The 20642-nt window shown below is 37.7% G+C and overlaps 1 protein-coding gene across 1 annotated transcript in view; it reads right to left on the bottom strand.

Moving 5' to 3' along the window:
- Nucleotides 1-700: 700 nt before the first annotated feature.
- Nucleotides 701-20642, bottom strand: part of MOXD1 (monooxygenase DBH like 1) — a gene marked incomplete at both ends in the record, with an annotated part of 51147 nt that continues 31205 nt past the window's right edge. Inside the window, 8 exons of the mRNA XM_079550729.1 lie at nt 701-868; nt 3509-3677; nt 7490-7632; nt 9781-9840; nt 12583-12774; nt 13663-13829; nt 17029-17131; nt 19356-19535. Coding sequence (XP_079406855.1) covers nt 701-868; nt 3509-3677; nt 7490-7632; nt 9781-9840; nt 12583-12774; nt 13663-13829; nt 17029-17131; nt 19356-19535 — 1182 coding nt within the window. The remainder of the gene's footprint in view (nt 869-3508; nt 3678-7489; nt 7633-9780; nt 9841-12582; nt 12775-13662; nt 13830-17028; nt 17132-19355; nt 19536-20642) is intronic.

The following is a 20642-nucleotide window of genomic DNA, read 5'->3' as shown; positions in this document are numbered from 1 at the left end:
CATCAAAGCTCTACTTGACCTACCCAAAACCTTAAGAAAAAAGAAAGACTGAACTGTCAGGGACTGAGGAAAAGATGAAGAGAAGAAAGGAGGAGAGAAACCCCTGGTTAGCCAGGGACTCCTTGTACAGGGATCTCTATGGGGAGGTTTGGGGTTTTCATCCATTTAACAACTGTGGCAACTTGTTTTTTTTTTCTCTTAGGAGGAGTGACCAGTTGCAATGTACTGCTCCTAGAAATGGTCCCCTAAATAAATTCTCCCTTTACTGGCTTTACTGCAGGTGCCAGTCAGACATACCCAAATACATGTTTATAGCAATAACATCTTAACCTGCACATGTCATGAACCAAGACAAAATAATACAGCATACTCCAGGTGGAATGTGGTTAACTAAGTTTCTTTTAGTTTATTAATTTCACCCATATACATAGTTGTTTTGAAAACATGATGTGAAGAGCCAGGACAAAGTGTAACAAAATGGTATGTGAAAAGGTTTCAATATGCAACGTGCCAGTGTACCTACTGTGTTTTGTATATACTTTACACTGAAAACAAGTAAACCGCAGTTTTCAAAGGAAGTACACATTTTATTTTGAACTAGCAAATTTAGTTTATTAATATGTAAAAAAATAAATCTACAACAGCAACAGTGCAAACACATCAGAACTTGCATGGCATACAGAACACAAATGAATAAAAATTATTGTACAAAGGGCCCAAAGTTTCCTATGGTAATGGATGTGACATGTACCACAAACAACAGAGTGAAGGATAAACTGCAAGGTAAACAGGAAGATGAACTGCATATTACTGGTTCTGTCTTGTACGGTCTCTCTATTTCAGGAGGAAAAGCTGTCATGCCTTGGAACTGCAATTAAAATGAAAAATTATCAGTTTCATCTTATAAGAGTAGAAATCTGTCAGAGCTTGCATGAGAATCTGTTGATAGCTTTGCATTGCAGTTGTGACTCTTACTGTGAAGACATCAAGCTCTGTACAAATATTAATATATTGCACGCCAAACAATCAGCCAGTGTGTGGATCCATTGTTTTCAGCTTGGGAACAGCTGCATATACTGGCATCCTCTCCAATAAACAAGGTCAGGCTTTTGTTGGTTGATCTGTATGGCCTTGTTTTGTTTTGTGGGATTTTCTGGCTGGCTTGATTTTTGTTTTCATCTTTCTGAAAGATGCTACTGGGATATTGGATGATATCTGAAAGTATTCATGGCACATACAAAACTTTTACTTACATGTAGAAGGCTGTTGATGGGCACACATTTTATGACTTTAGTCCCACAGAATCACAGGATGGTTGAGATTGGCAAGTACCTCTGGAGGCCATCTGGTTCAACTCTCTAGTCAAGCAGGGCCACCCAGAGCTGTGTCATGCTTTTATATATTCAGCATTTTTACTCTTCTCTTAGAACTCAGTGCAATTCTTATGGAGTATGGCATCTACCTGTCTGTCCTGGCTTTGGCATGGAATCAGAGAGATTTTGGTGCACCACTTAGTTATAAATTTCCTAAATCTACTCCATGCTTACATGGTTTAATTCTGAATTAAAAGAAACACTGTCAGGCTTATGTTGAAGAAAAGAAGTTCTATGAAAAGTGAGCCCCTGGGCACAAACATTTTTGCAGGTTTGAATGTCCACCTGTACAATATATGCGTGGTGTTTTTCTCCGTGTTGCAATTATCCTGCACTGCAGAGAATGAATAATCCAAATACTGGTTTATTCCTAGTGAATACAATCCAAAGCTAAAACTGATCATTAGGCTATCCCTATAGCAGGGTGAAGGTATTTTCAATTCACTTCCTCCACTTCAAGTTTTTACCTTCTTGTGACAACTCACTGATTGTTTAGCCTTTCAGGTTAAATCTGTTTCCAATTTTGATGAGTATTGCCAATTACATGTAATATCACCACTTAGGGAAGTAAAAGGAAAGAGTCCTAATCTCAGCCTTGAAGAATATGCCTGAGTCATTCAAAATAGGAAACTAATGATTAAGAGAGCTAAGTACTCCTGGTTCCAATGAACTCACTGTTTGATGATGTTAAGACCTAAGTACTATTCCTTCATCCTATAAGATAAAGTGGAACAGCATTTTCCTGAAAGCAAACCACTCAAAGCATAAAGAAGCCTATCCCCTCCTGATAAAAATTCTGAGTGTTTTCCATCTTCATTATATGTTTTCTCACTAATAATCAGTGAAAAAGTGGCTAAGCAGCTGCTACTGGCCAGCAGTTTGTCAAGAATCTTACCCCAAACCAGTGAATAGTCACTCATTCTATCATCACATGTATTCAATAACTACTTTTCACAGAAAATTTGCAAAGTAATCTCTTTGATTACTTATAGCTCATAGTATTTCACTTACCTTCATTGGGCAGAACAGTCCAATGCTGGAGAGACCTGAGAACATTGCTGCTGAAAGGGGAATTTCTCCACTACCTGAAACTACTGTGTGACAGCTCAGAAGCTACAGAAGCTTTTCTGCAGAGTGGGGATTTCCTAGGACCTATCTCATGAGTAGTATTTAGTATCAGCTATGTTAAGCTGGCTTAAAATCAGTTAGGAAGTAAAGTAGCACAGTGAGACAATTTCCCCTTCTGGGGAGAAAAAAGTAAAAAAATAAAATCAAACCTTGAATTTGGAATCTGTAAAGGAGTTCAAAGAGCAATATATGTTTTCCAGTGGATGATACTTTATCGTGCTAGTACTTATTTATAAGCACATATTAACATTAATGATAAGAGTTTTTCCCAGAGGTCCTGTTAATATACCAGAAGTAATTTAGAATGAAGACTAAATTAATGGGAAATTATTTTTATCTTACAGTTTTTTAATCAAAAGTACAGGGAAAGGAAAACTTCTGAAGTTAAAAATCTTCCAAGAATGTACAAAAAGACAGGCAACACTTGATGCATTTTTCTGCCCCACTACTATAGATATCTCTAAGATACAATACCAACAGAAAAGTGAGAGATGTTGGAAGACTTTGTATAGATTTAAGTGGTTTAGATGTCTGAATTAAGAAATCAGATTCTTGAGAATTCCTCATGTAGCCAATACAATTTCCCCTACAGAGTGATTAAGAGAAGAAATCTGATTTAGAAACTTTGAATCTTCCATTACAAGACCCTAACATAAGTCCCTGACAGTGGAGGGAGCCAATGGAAACTTGATGCCAACATGGACACCTAATCTGAATACATGTTTATTCTTTGATCTGAGTCCTAGACACAGTAGAAGAGACCATACACCTATTATTAATCCCAAGACCTGCTCGAAGTTCCAACTTTTCTATTCTTTATGAACATTTCTAGATCTCGAGTTCATGAAAACATCCATAAAACATTCTCGTAATTTGTTATTGCAGATCTTCAGTGAACATGTAAACAGTTTGAGGCCAACTACTTATTCATAATCAGTCAAGTACTGTTTCATGGCATAGTTGCCTCCTTTTTAACATTTAGAAAACTTAGATGGGAATAGACTTACCGACCACTCCGCATTATCTGTTTTTGAACATCTCACATTCATTGGTAGTTTAAGCACAAGCTCATTATAGGAGAGACCCTCTGATTTGGACCACTTAAACTTGTTCATTGCATCCATAAAAGATAGGTTTTTATATTGCTTAGGACTCTTGATAATAAAAGGCCAAGTCCTGAAGAAAAATCAATAAAAAGAATTTTAAAACAAACAAACACCACCAAGTCAGAACTGATAAGGGATTTTACTTTTGGGAATTTATTAAGAAAACATGCTATTAACATTCATGCATACATACATACATATATAAATATAAAACTCATTTGAAATCTCTGCTAGTGAAAACTGATACAATGTCACTAACTTCAACAGAACTTAGAAAGCTTGTCATCAATTTAGGAGTTGCTGCCAGATGCTTTTAGAAGTGAAGGATTTCCAATTAAGAACTACATTGCTATTCTCTCATCTACAAACTGAATACACAGACAATCGAAAGCAATTTTTCTACTGTAAGTTTCCCAAATGCATTAATAAATAAATAAATAAATAAATAAATAAATCTTGCCATCTGCAAGGCTTGACAGGCAGTGTTGTGAAAGCAGTTAGAAAGCTGTTTCCAGATGGCTCTGCCATAACTCAGATAATAGGTCAAACATCAGCCTAGCACAGGGTTGCTAGGTTGGCAATGCTGCCAAAAAATTGAATGAAAATAACCAGTGTTTTGGACGTTTTCTTTTGGCATGTCCCAGTGCTATGGCTGCAAGGGAACTTTTGGCAAGAGGTAGGTTAGAGATCTGCTGTGCTGCTGTAGGAGAGCTGACGTTTGGAAACCCTCTCCATGAACAAGTGGGCTTAGTCTCATTCCCCACCACCTCCCTGAGATGGAGGAGGGGAAGGAATGAGATCTCATATCTTTCATTTAGTAATAGAAAATTCAAACATAGTAATAACAAAAAATAAAATTTAATAATGAGCAAACAAAAAAAATAGCTTAAAAAAGCTTTTCTACTGTTTTTTTCATTCTTCTTGTTTGAATCAAGTGAAATGAAAGGAAAAAGCATGGTGAATGGGGCAAGTTTTCAAAAACAAATTCAGATACACCTTGTGCAAAAAATAAAGTGACAGAAACTTAATCTAACTAACCTAATGTTTTGTTTTTCTTTTTTGGATGAAGCGTGTATTATACATTTAAAACATTTTAGACAGGACTGTATATATCTTGCAGTACACTGTCTCCCATTTCTTTGGATAAAATTGCCTATGCCAATTTCAGCTTCATTCAATATCTAGGCATGGAGGATGTGATTTTAATCAGATGTCTATTTTACACAATTGTAGCCCAATCATTTTAACCTCAACTCCTAATTATTTATACCACTGTCCATGCCACCATACTGAGGGAAAAAAAGAGTTTTGAACTGAGCCACCATTGCCTTGATCCTGCATCCAGTTGCCTTTATGTCTAAGTCAAGAGACTTTAGAGAAGCCAGTGAAGCAATTCCAGTGTAAAACTGACACAGGAGAAACGAGCATCGGGTCACATACCCTTAGGCTAACAGAGCTTAATGAAAAAAGAATTGTGGATTAGGTCATAAATACTAGAGACATTAACAATCTCTTCTTCTAATTACTCCTCCATTTGCAGCAGACAGTCTGCATACATACTCTATTCAAAACATCTTTATTTCCCCAAGCCAAATGTGCATTTTTTTTCTTAAATACAGTTATCATGAATGAACCCTCAAGACAGCATACATTCGTTAGAATATTTTCATTATAACCTCAGAAAGACTCTTTTTGCTAGGATTAGCTTAGAAACTGTGCTCTCCCTGTACAAAGAGAGACTGAAAATAGCAGTGGCGTCAAAATGAAGTACACACTGGCTGCATTCTGACTTTCTTTAAAATATCCAGTCTTGGATATAAACTACAGGACAAAGACCAATAAGCCTGTACATTAAATTGCTTTGCGATAAGTTTTATATGTTTTATGCAGACATACTGCATAAGGAAAGCCACCTTATAAAATTTAAACAAAAGGCCATGCTAGTCATCTATCCATTTAATTTTAAAATCTTACTGTTAGCTTAGTTTATTGCAAGAAATTTTGCAAGTGCATTCCACCTTCACCACTAATAAAGCATTCCACTTCATATTATTTGTTTTTCTGTATTTCATTCATTTTGGAACTCATCTTTTAGTAGCTTTTTAGTAGCTTAGTGGTAGTAATGGTGATGGGAGGACAGTTGGAGTAGATGATCTTGTAGGCCCTTTCCAAACGATTCTATGATTTTTCAGACATCCTCAAACTATGTTTACAGTCACTTATACCACTGATCCTCTGTGGTGATGCTTTCATTTTGAGCATTAAAAGGAACATTTAAATCTAAAATAATGCACTACTCATTGATTTCTAGATCTGTGGTCTTCTTCCCATCTACAAAAACCTAAATTATTTTGTTGACTCAGAAAATCACCCTTGCTATAGAAAGTAACATCACTGTGCAGTTTAACCTAGTGATATCACAAGGCAGAAAGGTTAGATCCAACAACTCAGTGGGAATTGTGCTGGGTTTGCCTTGGACTACATTATGAAGGCTAGCAAGAGTTCTGCTGACTTGAATAAATTCTAATGCCAAATTTAACCTTCCCCTCTGCAAATTCGCAGGCCAGCAGCCAGATGCCAGCTGAACTGCATGGGTCTTCATAGGGCTTATTACAGATACTGAATTTCCACAGTGGACACTGAATTAGTCAGATCCTACAACAAAATGATCCCTTTCAATCTGAGCAGCTGGGCAATATTCAGCATTTTGTGGGTTATTTCTGTTAGAAAGAAAAAATGATGATGGAGCTAGGGGGGTTTTCTTTCTTACGCAATCCTGTTTACCTCTCAAAAATGTACAGTGATCTGTTTCCCTCAAAAGTGGGAATCAAAGTGTCAGAAGACAGTGTTTGCTCAACTTCTGCAATCAGTGGTTAACCAAAAGCCTGTTCTTCCTCTTGGCTAGATTTCTACTGCTTTATCTCCCTTTTTTTCTCAACTTACTTTGCATATCATCTTCTGAATTGTAATTCTTTCAAAACTCCAGTTGCCTTTATTTCCCCATTCATGATGCTTAACTACCATTTTATCTCTTACTGTGAATGACTTAATATTCTCTCATCCCCTCCATTTTCTTTCTTACTTAGAACTTCTTGCCATTTTATGTATTCTTGTCAGTGTCACTGAAACAGCGGTGAGCTCCACATGTGAGCATCGGTTCTACAAGGGCTGCTCTGAAATATCTCCTATTTTATTATGCTGGCCCATGACTTCCGAGGCAGATGTTGGCTCTATGGCAGTAGAAGTTGAACCCTCCAGCCAATGTTCCAATACATTTTGTTGCCATGTGACAGATGGCAGCAGAGGAGCAGTCTGACCAAATGGCATCTGACATGGAAGTGCGTATGAAGCAAAGGTGTATGAAGTATGAAGCACTGAATTTCTCCATCTGGAAATTGAATCTGACATTCACTGATTCTTGCTGAATATTTATGGATACCAAACAATGGATGTGAGTGGTACATTTCAGTGATAATACCGTCTGAGCTGCTGTGAATCAACTTCAGCAGAATTAATGACAGCAGATCTACATGGACTAATTCAATGCTAGTGCTCCTGAAGTCCTACTTTTTCAAAATTATCTGTATATCCTTTAGTCATATCAGTGTTTCACTGATATGTTTTGATAAACTAATACATTTGAAACATTAATATGATATTTATATGAAGTTTTATTTGTCTAGGTGGTTGGCAGTGAGGTACCTGCTGCAAGAAAAATAATTTTTTTAACAGAAGAAACTGTTTTTCAAATAGTAAAAAAACATAATAAAAAACAATTTGGCCAGAGAAACAAGTAGCTGCAAAGCACAGGTTATTCATCAAAATGAAGCGTCATGAGTGATCTTACAACAGGTTGCATGTATTCACAAACATTTCACTTGCCTGACTGGTCTGTAGATTTCCTTAACACCAATGAACTGGAGTTGCTCCATGATGTCGGGAATACTTGCGCACCGGGTGAGGTTGATTCGCGGGTAATAGAGCAGATACGACAGGCACATTTCATTCCTGGTGCTCAGACCACCCTGAAAACGGGATTTTTCTTTTAATCAAGGTAGCACTGGAACGCCACAGATAGAAACATTGGTTGTATTTACATGCTAATGAAATGTGTAGCAGGAGGCCCACATCAAAAGGTTTACTTTGCATGGTAGTTGATCAGGTAACAATAAACTATTATGTAATGAATTACAAAATACACTGCAAGCTCAAGCAACAACTCCTAAGCTGAAGAGATGTCGGAAAGAACAACGGTCAATAAAACGAGCCACTGTTATGTTCAAGTTTGATCTGAGAAGTTCAGGTTTACTTTTGGCTGTCCTGAACGTACTTATGTCTACCATGATTCAGAACAGGTGTAGGAAAAATCTAGTAGCATAATTAGTCTTCTTAATAAGAAATTGCATGAGCTCTGCCTAATAAAATGGAGGCTGGGATGGAATATGTTTCTGTATGGACTATATGGATGTAAGAACAAAGGAGCACTAACTATAAAAGAATTGGTAAGATTTTTAGCTCTTAGAAGAAACATGCTCTGAAATAGTCTTCCACCAAGAATCTAATTTAAAATTAATATGGGTAAGTATGGACAAGTTTATGACCATTATGTGCCCCTAAATCCTGTGGAAACACTTCCATAAATCTCACAGAACCACAAGTGATAAGAACATGGAATATAAAAAGCAAGAACCAAGGTGCAAGAACTAGTACAGTCACCACACAGGATAATAGGAGAAGCTGGACTTTACCCTGAAGTATGACAGAATTGGATAATTAAAATCCAACCACTTGCTTCTCACTAATAAACATTAGTAACAAATAGAAAGTAGCAGAGTTTATTCAGTGTGAGGATAAAAGTTTTGACAATCTCTTAGTTTGCCCCTTTTTGTCATATTCTGCTTTGCTGAATTTTTTAAAACTTCATGCCAGGCATCATCAGGGAAATTCTCTTTTCCTACCAGTATTCTAATCTGTGCTCTTTCAGGAATATTTATTTCACTGCCCTGCCACATGCTATTACACGTATCAGTTTGTAAGGTGTCATGCCAACTAAAATTACAGCATTCAGCTACCTTTCTCATCTCAAAAGTAAGCTAAGAGCTCAAACCACAGATTTACTAATGTGTTTACTTCCATATTAATCATATAATAATAATATAATAATGATAATCTTTACTAAAAGATTTACTTCTATATGAAGAGTGCTTTAACATGGAAGCACATCAGTGCGCTTCACTACTCACATTGTCTGAGTGTTTTTAATTGTTTCTATGCTGATATTTCACTCAACTAAGATACAGTTAGCACAGCAAAAACTAAAATGGCTTGATTCTTGCTATTTTGCTTTTCTTCATACATGTCCCGAATTTGCCCACAGCAAAGCCATGATTCAGCAAGAGCTATCCCTGTGCTCTCTGAGCATCATAACAAGGTCTTCCTTACTGAACAGGTCTCAACTTCTGGAGATCTGGATCCAGGCTCTTCTGAGTATGAGGGATCAGCCCAGCACCCCTGCAGGATGGATGCCTGCAGCTGTGCCCATCCCATACATGTTATGGGTCTGGCAACACTCCCTGGTTTCACTGTCAGCTGGCACAGTCCAGCTGCTGCATCAGCTGCGAATGCATGCAGGTAGAACACCCTCTCCTCCTGCCCTGCACAGAAGAGCAGCTGCCAGGGAGCCCCTTTGCAGCCCCTTGCCAGCATGCTCAAAGTAGCAGTTGGAGCAATTTGCTGCTGCGTGAGAAAGATAAAATAACGATGTGGCTATTCCCAGCCACCTTATCCCAGTCATGCCTCAGTCCTACCTGAGGTACAAAAGCAAGTGGTTTAATCTTCATCATGGCATAAGTGAAAATAAACTCATAATTACAACTTCAGTGAAAAACAGGTAGCAAGTTCATAAACATAATTCATTAGAATATGCAGAATTTACATGTTAATGCATGTTATGAGGAAAGTACTCATTTTTCAGTATCTGTTATGAACTGGCTTGCTTATTTTTATAAACTAGTCACATGCAAAATTATTATGCAAGAGATCAGACTTTAATCATGACAGTCCTTATGACATTAAAACCTAAGAAATGACGTGATTGTGTAATTAAGTACACACATAAATTAGCAAGTAATCTCACACTTTTTAACTGCATCTTATGAATAAGATTTTCTTACCCATGTCATGCGTATTCGGTCCATAGTGCTGTAGTGACATTCTGTGATTAAATTATCCCCCTGAAAGTAGATTATTTCAGAAATTCAAGTTTCTGAAGTTTATCAACGCTAACTTCAAGTAACTACAGATGATGGCAAAAACTTAATAAAAACAGATCAGAGCAGTGGATACAAGCTCTTAAAAGAGCAAAGAATTAGGCAATTATTCTATGCCAAAATTTGGCACTTAACATTCATATTAGCCCAGAGCCTCAAAGGATCTCCCATGGATTTAAACAGAACCTTCTTAAGAGGGCGATCTGTTTTTTCAAACAGCAATGGAAGTGCACACTTAAAAGCCCATTTTCAGGAAAACTATATAAGTAGACAGTGCATGCACATGATTCTTTCTCCAAAACTCTTCCAGTGCTACTTTGCATATCTTTTCCCAGGCTAATTTATTTTGCCAACTTCTACAGAATTACTTGAAAAATCAGGAAAATAAACTTTTCCACATCACAACAACAGCTATTTATCTGCCAAGTCTGCGAGCAGAGGAGTGGCAGGCAAAGACTTAGCTGCACTGACAGATATGTATGGCAAGGGCTGAAGACTTACCTTCTCAACTAAGTGCAATTAACTTTTTGCTGTCTCGACAAACAGTGTTTTTAAATAAAAAGGCAGTACCTTTGTTCCCTGAACCTAATCAAACACGTCTCAAAACCATTATGATGATCAACAGAAACAAAAATACTGAAGAATATAGAACATACTTCAAAAATCTGACATGTTGGGGCAACTTCATGTCACAAGGATGCCAGAGGCTTACTTGCTCTGGTTTCTTTCTGTTTGTTATCATCTTCCCTTATCACCCACTGTATCAGTCTTTCTGGAAGAAATCAGATTACCCCCCGAAGGCTGAAAATTTCTCCTTCCCTTTGGGCTTCACTCCTGCCAGGTCACTGCTAGCAGTAACTGTAGTTCTGGGCTACCAGAAGAAGGTACGTCAACCTTGTATTGGGCAAATGAAGTCTGAGTCTTCTCAGGGAGCTTGAACTGGCAAAGCATCACTGCTCCTCATGGCAAGAAGCCAACTGGCATCAGTAAGGACTCTGGCTCCCCTGGTTGAAGCTGGATAGTATCGTAAAAGTTTTCCACTTGCAAGACTAGATCTTTTGGTTCTAAATTCAGAAGGTGGTACTAGTATACAAAGAAAAACAAATCATCCAGACTCCACAGCTTAAAGAAGAGATATCAGGAGAGAATAACAAGAACTTCTATGATTTTTTTACTTATTATTAGCATTATTAGTTAATCAATTAGTCTTGGTTAGAATTACACCATATAATTACATTATATGAAGAAAACACTGGTATTTTTTGCACAAGATGAAAACAATTCAAAGGCATGGAAAAGGCTCACTTCAGAGAAAGAATTCCAGCTTCTATTTTAGCTGTCTGTTAAGTTGATGATACTATCAAATACCTCATCTAATCTTTTTGCTGTCTACTCCCTTTTGTTCTTGAATTTTAAGAGGCCTTTCTCTATAGTCTGCATGGATTTTCCTGAAAGTATTATGGTCTTTGTAAACCTGTCATCTTCTGCCAGCCCTCTTCCTAAACTCTTCAACATTTCTTTCCTGGAGGAGGTAACATCAGTTTGTCTTTGAAGTCCTCGCGGAGTACAAGCAGTTGGACTTCAAAGAATAGATGCTGCACCTGAGCATCAAGACATTAAATTCTAAAGTTAACATTTTAGCTTATTATTGCCTTTCAGGGACAAATGTCAGAGTATCCCATAGTGTAGGAAAAGAGGCTGAAAAAAACCCTGGAAGATCAAACCATGAGGATCCTGACTACTCTTGAACTTCAGTCATTCCAACAGCCTTTACAGCTCCAGTTATAAATAAAATGCAGTTGTCTGACACTTTGCATCCAACCAATTTCATGAAGTAACGGGCTTGTTCATGTGCACCAGAACAAACACATCTCCACCTGCTCTGCTAGTTGGAAGTGGAGTATCCAGCCCTTTTTAGTGATAAGCTTTCTATCCTCAGGCCACAGCTTCAAAAATAGGTGCCTGCTCGAACTAAAAGGAGATGAATGAATAATTTTTAAGCTAGTGATTCACTCAAAAAATAAAGATTGCTTTCATGAAATACCTGGGGATAGCTACTGGTTTAATTTGAAGCTTTGTAATATAAATATATTTTTGCCTTTTAAAAAAGTATATTACATTATCACAAAAACAGCAGATAGAATTGAATGATTTCCTCTTCCCCAGAATTTTGTTTACTCAGTGAAATCTCGTGTGGAACACAAGCTTAGAATTTTATTCCTAACAATAAATTAAGTATGAAAAAAGGAAAAACTTGGCTGATTCGTAAACATGCTTGCAAGGGTGAATACTTGCTATGCACAAATATTTGTGATGCACTACCTAGTTCCAAGGGCTCATTAAAGCCCCATGGTGATGTTTCCATCCTTCATCTGGTTGGATGCACAACAAAGACGCAACCAGGCACGCCTGTGATTTTATTTTCTGCTTTGTTCAAGCATTTGTAATAGCAAAGCTCAAATCGAGCAATTGTGGACATAAAACACATCCAGTGAATGAACCGATATCGGGTCCACGTCAGTTCTGTAATGAATCAGGTGGATACTCATGAGACACAACAGCTTTAATGCATTCATCTATTTGCAGTAGCTGGAAAAAGGACCAAAACATCAAAGGAATTATGTAGCAAAATTAATCCTAAGTGTGAGTAATGTTAGGCAAGTGATCTCTTAGGCAATTTCAGGAAAAGAATTAAGAGTGCCATACCGGCATGATGGTTCTCTCTTCTTCCAGATACTGAAACTCTTGGAAGTTGAAGTCAAACTCATCATCATAAGCAAGCAGCTTCTGCTCCTCACCATTGCGGAAGTGACGCATCCTGATGGCTCTGCCAGCAAGGTGAGCATGAAGGAGGACTGCAAATACATGAATCCCACTAGGCCTCTCAGCACCTAGAGCCTGCCATGAGGAAATCAAGACCATCAGTACGCCTAGAGGTAAGGTAGTGTAATGCGGAGTGAAGATATATTCATTTGTGCACTTCATGTTTTACAGCAAAACACAGCCTGGAGCAAAATTAAATCAGAATGGAAATAATGGTTTAATATGCAAAAACGTTGACTTTGTCCTCGGGATTTTTTTTATTTTTTTATTTTTTTTTAACAAAAACATGTTTTCACTCCTAATGCACGCAGCTTTTATGAAAATCAATAGAACTGCCTATAATTCTCAGTATATTAAGACTTTTAAGTGTATTATATCAAAACCTACACATTATTTTACTGTTCTTGGCAAATACTACTGAATATGGATGTCTATTATCATATACATATATGCAGCTGTGAATGAACACTGTGCCAAGAGAAGCCCCTTATATTAAGAGGCTACAATTACTATATACTTTACTTCCCATCTTCAAGCCAATGGGTAGAGAAATATTGTAGGTTTACATCTGAAACTTTTTTTTGCTGGTTGGTCTAAGTGTACTTTTCAGACTTTCACTTTGCTATTAGGAGCCTTTTGCACACACATGTATCTTAATTTCTCTCAACAGTCCTCCTAGGTTAGTGATTTCAGGCTACCAACAGCTTTGCCATGGAAAGCAATGCATGTTTATATACTGAACACAGAATTAAATTATCACAAGCACATCATCCAATATTAGTCAGATCAGTAAAGCAATAGAGCATCCCAAACGCCTAGATTAAAGACTCAAAATTCTGGAGGGCAGCAGATGCGTTGACCCAGTTCTTTAACCAGCAACTATCAATCTTTCCAAGGAGATAAAGAGCCTGTCCCAAACTAATTCAAAGCATGAAAGCCACGGGTTTCAGACAGGACACATACCTCTTCTAGACATTCCAACGTGCAGTGACCCTCTGACACAAATTCAGGCATGCCCGGTGGGATATTGTGGAAGAGGCTGACCCAAAGACCAGCTTCAATAACACCAGCATCGTATTTCCTTAAAACTGGAGTATAAAATAGCCTCAGACCAGAGTTATCTATCAAGCCTGAAACAAAATAACACGGTCAGCCATGGCAGTAAATCACTATTAAAAAATATAAATCCAATCATTTCACATTTTTCAAGGCTTGTCCTACATTGTTTTTTTTTACAATAAAATTGAAGAATCAACCTCAATAACCTGAAAATGAATCAAACCATATGTGGGAAGCAGTAAACAGGGGTAGCCCACAAGGGGGTTGTTAAAGATGGTATGTTGATATCTGCGGTGTTCAGACAGGATTGAAAAATGTGTGTTGCTTGGAGCACATTGATCCTTCTTTTAACTTACTCAGCATGGATATCAGAGAAAACAATGTAGATTACAGGCACAAGAAACAATACAAGGAAATGATAAAACCTCAGAAGTTGCCAAGTTTAGTTTTAAAAAGAAATATTTAAAACAAAGCTTAAAGGTGTTGTATTTTTTTTCCTTGAAATATTTGACTTGTGTTACCTTCTCCCTGTGAATTTATCTATTCCTTCACCTTAAGCCCCAGCAATAATAATATTTTTTCCTTTGTTCTGGATTGCCTGTCACATCACAGCATACCTCTGATGACCAAACATATCCTTTTTCAATCTTCCCAATTAAGAGATCATCAACTAAAGATATGAGAAAAAGCTTCTTAAATCACAAATTTAAATATAATACTACCAGGCTGAATAAAGAAGGCAAGGGAACTGCATTGGAATTTAATCCTCCCCTCAAGGATTTCTCTTGATTACAAGAGTAGTTTAAAGAGCAAAGGCCTGCTGTTAGAAGGTTGAGCTTTAAGAGTGAGAATAGCATGAATCTACTTCATTCATCTAGAAATTTGGCCGTACTCATTTGTTTATGTATCTACTCAGAATTTATGTTGTCTCCATCCACTAAGGTATTATAATTATTTATCTTGCCTTAGCTATTTTTATGAGGCAAGATATAAGCAGAAACAAAGACAGCTTTGTGTTGCACGAGCCCTAAATTCTGTGTTATCTCATCTGTTACCTTCCTGTTTGTTGTGCTTTTTCAAATTTCAGCTTTGAAATCAAAAATGCAAAAACGTTGCCAAGTATCTCAGAGAAGGTAAGAGGCTTCTTCCTCTATCAGTCTTCTAAAAAAACTAACAGACATAGTAGTGGTTGAAACCAAATTTTACATCAGTACAAATTCAGCATGCTATTTTAAGATAGACAAATGAGAGAGGGATACAGGAGGTGCTAAGTCACCCAGCCACTGTAACACCTGAGACAGCATAGTTCATAAAATTTAAGGAACAAATGCTATGAGCTATGCACAAGCACGTACGAGTGGTAGAGAACTATGAGACCATCTGTAATATACAAGTCATTATATTTCAGTTAATATACGCTGTCTCACATCTTGATGTTAATTCATTTTGGCATCTGTATTCATTTTCTTTCTGAAGCTATCTGTAATCTCATCAATTTGAATTTTTCCTTCACGGTGCTCCCCCCTTAAGTCTCCTGATAACATCTAAACACCAGAAATTTTTATATCTAAGAGTTCTTGATAAAATGTCTCAAAAAAAGTCATCTTTCAAATTAAAAGTGGGTGTTCCTGAAAAAGAAGCATTCAGAATCCGCCAAGCTAGAACCAGTTCATACATTTTTGAGCTTGACCAGGAGCCAGCACTGATTATGAATCTGAGTCACTTAGACAAACACTGCTCCACTTGCGTAGGTGAGGCTGCTAGTTTAACCACAAGACCCAAACTGGGAAAACACGGACCCTGAAATGGGAAAACAATGGTGAAGGTGACCTGGTGGCAGGATGGGTGAGAGGACTCAGGAATCGCACCCAGACTCAAGCAGCGAGAGCACTTGGATTCTTCCCCTCCCTCTCCTGTAACAATCTTATACTGCGTGCTTTGCCAGGGAGAAGAGAAACCACCTAGATTGCACACACCTTGCTTTGCCGATGATCTCTGAATTTTCCCAGGTCTTAGTGAGTCTCTGTGATCACTCACACTGTCTCAATATGGCAAAGCTGCACCCATTGCTTACAAAGGAAACAAAACTCCTACATGTCACTTTATACATGTCACTTAAGCTAAGACAAAATCATACAGCACAATTGATTAAAATAAAAAAGTCCAGTTTGAAAAGAGGTTTTCTGCACACGATGTGCTGAGCTTTCAGGTAATATTTGATGGGAAATCATGTTCTACCAAGGATGTAATCATAGAATCATTTGAGTTGGAAGGAATCATTAAAGAATATCCAGTCCAACTCTCCTGCAATGAACAGGGACGCCTACATCCAGATCAGGTTGCTCAGAGCCCCTTCCAGCCTGATTCTGAGTGTCTCCAGGGACAGGGACGCAAAATAAGCTTACTGTATCACATAAGACCATGCATGTTGAAGGATGAAAGTCTGTCATTAAATAAAACAATTTAAAGAAAGTTCTTCTCAGACATCATGAAGAGAAGGAATAGCAGTAAGATGGAATGCCCCAGCCAACACAGAAGTTTTTATTTAAATGCATGCGGCTGTAAAGGACTTGTACACAGTGCAATGGATTTTACCCAGTTCACTTATTCCAGTAATCAGAATATCCTTAGGCATAGAAGCTCAACAAAGTTTTGTATAAAAACAGAAAACATTACTGAACTTTTCAAAAGTCGGCTTTGAAGTATTCTAGATTTACTGAGCATCTCAGTTTCACGAATTAAAACAAAACTTCCTTTTGTTTTTTCTAGATATAAATTAATTTTAGGGTGAAGAGTAAAAAATAGCATTATAAAAGTGTACCTTATAATTTAAGACAAACTGTTTTTACATAATGAATGACCAACAATCTGAATTTTTATTTTACTTTCTGAAATTGCCCACAGGCAGATGTATTAAAAAATACTTCAAAGCTTATAAAAAGCTTGTTCTCTGCGATGCTATCTTGCAGTCTGGTTGATGTGCTGCTATCTCTCAGTCTGACTGGATTTCTGAGCAAAAGCTAAGAATACAGAGATAACACAAAGAATGTCTTGATCAAAGGTGTATTCACCTGGTCCACAATTCTTTGTATCTCTGAATCCCCACTTTCTTCAGGCTATGTTTCTTAGTGCAGTGAGGAAAACACTGAGAGTCAGAAAACATCAAGAAGGGGAAAATGAGCCTCAGCTTTGCATCTGTTCTATTTGCAGTGTGATGCAATGAGTACATTTTCCAGTATTGCTTATTTTACAGAACATGAGGGTACAAACCTTCGGTGTACGTTGGATTGTCGTAATGCACTTCCATAAGAACAAACTGAGGGTCAGCTGCTGTGCCAATGGATAATCCAACATGGGGAGGGTAGGTGAAGCCCTGGAATCAACACATGCACACTGAGAAAATGAACTTTTCCCATGTTTAAGAGTTCATTTTTTATATATGAATACAATTACTGCTTTGCAATGATACAATCATGCAAATGATACAATTTATAAATGTCATTTATTTTAAAACGTTCTGAATGTGACATTGTAGCATAATATATTTATTAATACTGCATGCACTAGGTAACTAGGCCAGTGTAAATTAATAGCTTTTATGCTTGCTAGAGGATAAAGCCCTGAACAACCTGGTTTGACCTCATGACTGACCCTGCTTCGAGTAGTAGGCTGGACTAGAGGCTTCCCAAAGTCCCTTTCAACCTGCATTATCTTATGATCTTGTGATTATTTATTCTTTCCTTATTGCTTGAGTCGAAAATGGAAATGCCATTTGAAATGTATAAACAGTGCATCATTATGCATTTAGTCCGACAATAAAATCCTTATGAAAAAGTGAGTCTATGTTTTAAATGCTTCTAGTTTACAAAAGCAGTAATTTGCAGGGAATACAGTGGTCATTCATAATTAGATTATTTTTCCTGTACAAATCAATGCATTTTAAGCAAAATGATTTCAACAATAAAAACTGTCTTTGTGGCACATTTACATTAGTGAGCCATATGGTGAGAAAGAAATAGAGCTGTACAGCACAACAGGTTGTGCTGGACTCACTGTCCCCAGTCTACTTTCCTTGGACAATCTCTACAGTCAGCCTTATGCACTGAATTCCGTTTTTCGTTGAGAAGTGCTGGGTTCACCCCCAAACATTAAATTTAACTTCATCCTCCCAAAAAGAATGACGTTACAAACAAAGGAGCTTAGTTAAAGGGGGGATAACTGAGAGATTTGTTTCAGAAGTTCATGCCTGATTCAAAGCAAAACACTAGTATCTTATAGGTGAACTCATTTACCATACTCACATTATGAGGAATGAATCTGCCCCATTTTATGTTATACAGACAGTATTTTAATATGCAATTTGAGATCCTAACTTTCTGACTCTCGATGGACATCCATGAATTAATCTTAGTATATAGTTATAAATATTATGACCTTCATGCTACATAAGCATAAACTGAAGCACTGAGTACTCCAGTAAACTCGAGTGTAACCCAGATCTTCCAGGTTGCTCTCTGTGGATCTTCAACAAGAGGAGCATCCTTGCAAAAGCTTCCATAACAGTAGTCAAATGATAAGTTATTTATATGAATTTTTTATTTCACTTAGATTAAGAAAGTTGAAAGTAGTAGGTCAGAGCATAGCTGATGGCAAAAATGAACAAAGTGTACATCGGAGATAATGCTCATAGTGGATTAAGCTTCTTTCAGTTTGTACGTGTAGCAGCTCCAGCTTTCTCACACAGCAGCACTCAGAAACAGTTTCTGGACTGCAGGCTGGCAAGCAAAGACTCCAGAAACTGTCATCTCCTCAGTCCCTCCCTTTGCCCATATCAAGACTGAGCTTGCAAACAGTGAAGCAAGGAGGTTAAAAAAGGTTGGGATGCTTCATATGGCAGTAGTGCTGTCTTATGTCAGCTGAAAGCATTAACAGCAGTTTAAATTAGCATGTGAAATACGCTGAAATCAGCGTCTGGGTTAACATGGCATCTACTATGTTTTCAGTAGATACATTCCATTGCCACAAATAAAGCACTCCTTGTGCTGGCTCTGCAGCAATACACAATCACTTGAACACTGAAATGATGACTTTTAGGTTTGGGAAGGAAATTTCCGAATATTATGCCCCAGTTGGGCAGTACTACAATCAAGATGCTGTTGGGGTGCAAAATGAAATAGATCTGTGTCTAGCAAAGCCTTTGATGCAGTCACATACAGTGCTTTTAACTCTGCCATTCTCCACAGATAACAGGTATCTATTTTCATTGATGAAAGCAATGCATGCCTTTATTGTATAGGACAAGATTCTATGGTGACAGACTTCCATGCTCCCAGCCATCCTTCTTTACTTAAAATATAGATTTGGTCTATACTTTTTTCATCACTTTAAACTTGTCACTCAAAAAGTTCATTGTATCTAGCACTTAGAAAGACAACAAGAAGTGGAGGACTTGGTGGTGAAGCATTTAGAGGTTGACTGTACAACCTTAAAAAAAGACACATAAAGAAATCACTAACGTACTAGAAGGAAGCTTCATTATGATATACATCCTCCTAATCCCCACTTCATGCAGCACACTAGCTAGCTATTTGTCCTACCTCTCCTCCAATGGCCCACGCAAAAATGACCGTCTCACAAGTGAAAAAAGAGTCTGGCATGTTGGGGTGGTAACACTCATGCCCGTAATCCAGTACGCTGTCATTCAAGTTGCTGCTGCACTGATAGAGCAAGATATGGTGCACCAGGTTCTCATGGCCCTTCTGAATCAATGGCTCAACCTGTCAAAGGTAGAACAGAGAAGAAAAGGAGAGAAAATATATCTCAGATATGATTGTTTCAATTAAGGTGTACGGATAGAACTACAAAGTACATTGTGCACTTATACTGAAAGAGAAGCCTCAAAGTTAGATTGTTGCTACATTGAGATGCTACTTCAGCACTCTCCAACGGCAAGCATTAAAAACATCTTCATTTAAGTGCATCAACAAGGAATAGAAAGGAAAACCTGTGTCCTGACTAAAGCTATGTTGCCATCTGTCCTTTCTCTCTTCTCCCACTCCAGCCTTGTACTGTCACTTGTCTTTCTCCCTGTCCAGCCCCGTTTAGCCACATTCCAGCATGTCTGGGATATAAGCCAGCTGAATGTCTGCTCAGCTAAACCAGGCTGGTAACAGAACTGTGCAGAGCTTTTCAGCCCCATCTCTGCCTCTTTTGCACTACTTTGAACTAAAGTTGCCTATTAATTCTGCACATGTAGGGTGAGCCTGGAGGTATAACCCCACATTCCTCAGCTCAAGATGGACTTTCAAATTTTTCAGACATCTATGAAAATTTAGAATTTATAATCTGCTCAGTTGTAAAGACTTTATTAAGATATTCCTCAGAGGCTGGATGCTCCAGTCTGCTTGTGGCAGTGAGGAGCTGGAGGGTTCTCGGGTGTGCAGGGGTGCCCCTAGTATAATTTGGCCACTGAACTTTAGGGTAGTCCAAAATTTCATTCTGATATAAAACAGTGCTTGCTCTCTCTTTGGATGGATGATGTTAAATCATCTCTGTCAGTGATGACACCCCTGAGGCAACCATGAATACTTCTGAAAAAAGTTACTTTGCTTTTCAGAAAGATAATATTCCACAAAACATCAGCATATAGAAAACTATATTAAAATGAAAGGAGTTTTTTCCCTTGTTTCACTTTCAAAGACTGCATCCCAATCTGTCATATCTACTTTCAAATTGAGTAAGCTGAACATTTTCTGTAAATATGTTCACAAGAAATCTAAAGCTTAGCAATGCAACATCGAAGATGCAGGTACCTGTGCAGTATTGCATTTTAATACTGTTAGGAAATCAAAGGCATTTTAAGCAGAGGGAAAAAAAAATACAAA

The sequence above is a fragment of the Tetrao urogallus genome, assembly GCF_951394365.1.
Source record: "Tetrao urogallus genome assembly, chromosome: 2".
NCBI classification, from domain to species: domain Eukaryota; kingdom Metazoa; phylum Chordata; class Aves; order Galliformes; family Phasianidae; genus Tetrao; species Tetrao urogallus.
Note: the sequence above shows the minus strand (reverse complement) of the source record. Positions and strands in the feature narration are given on the sequence as shown.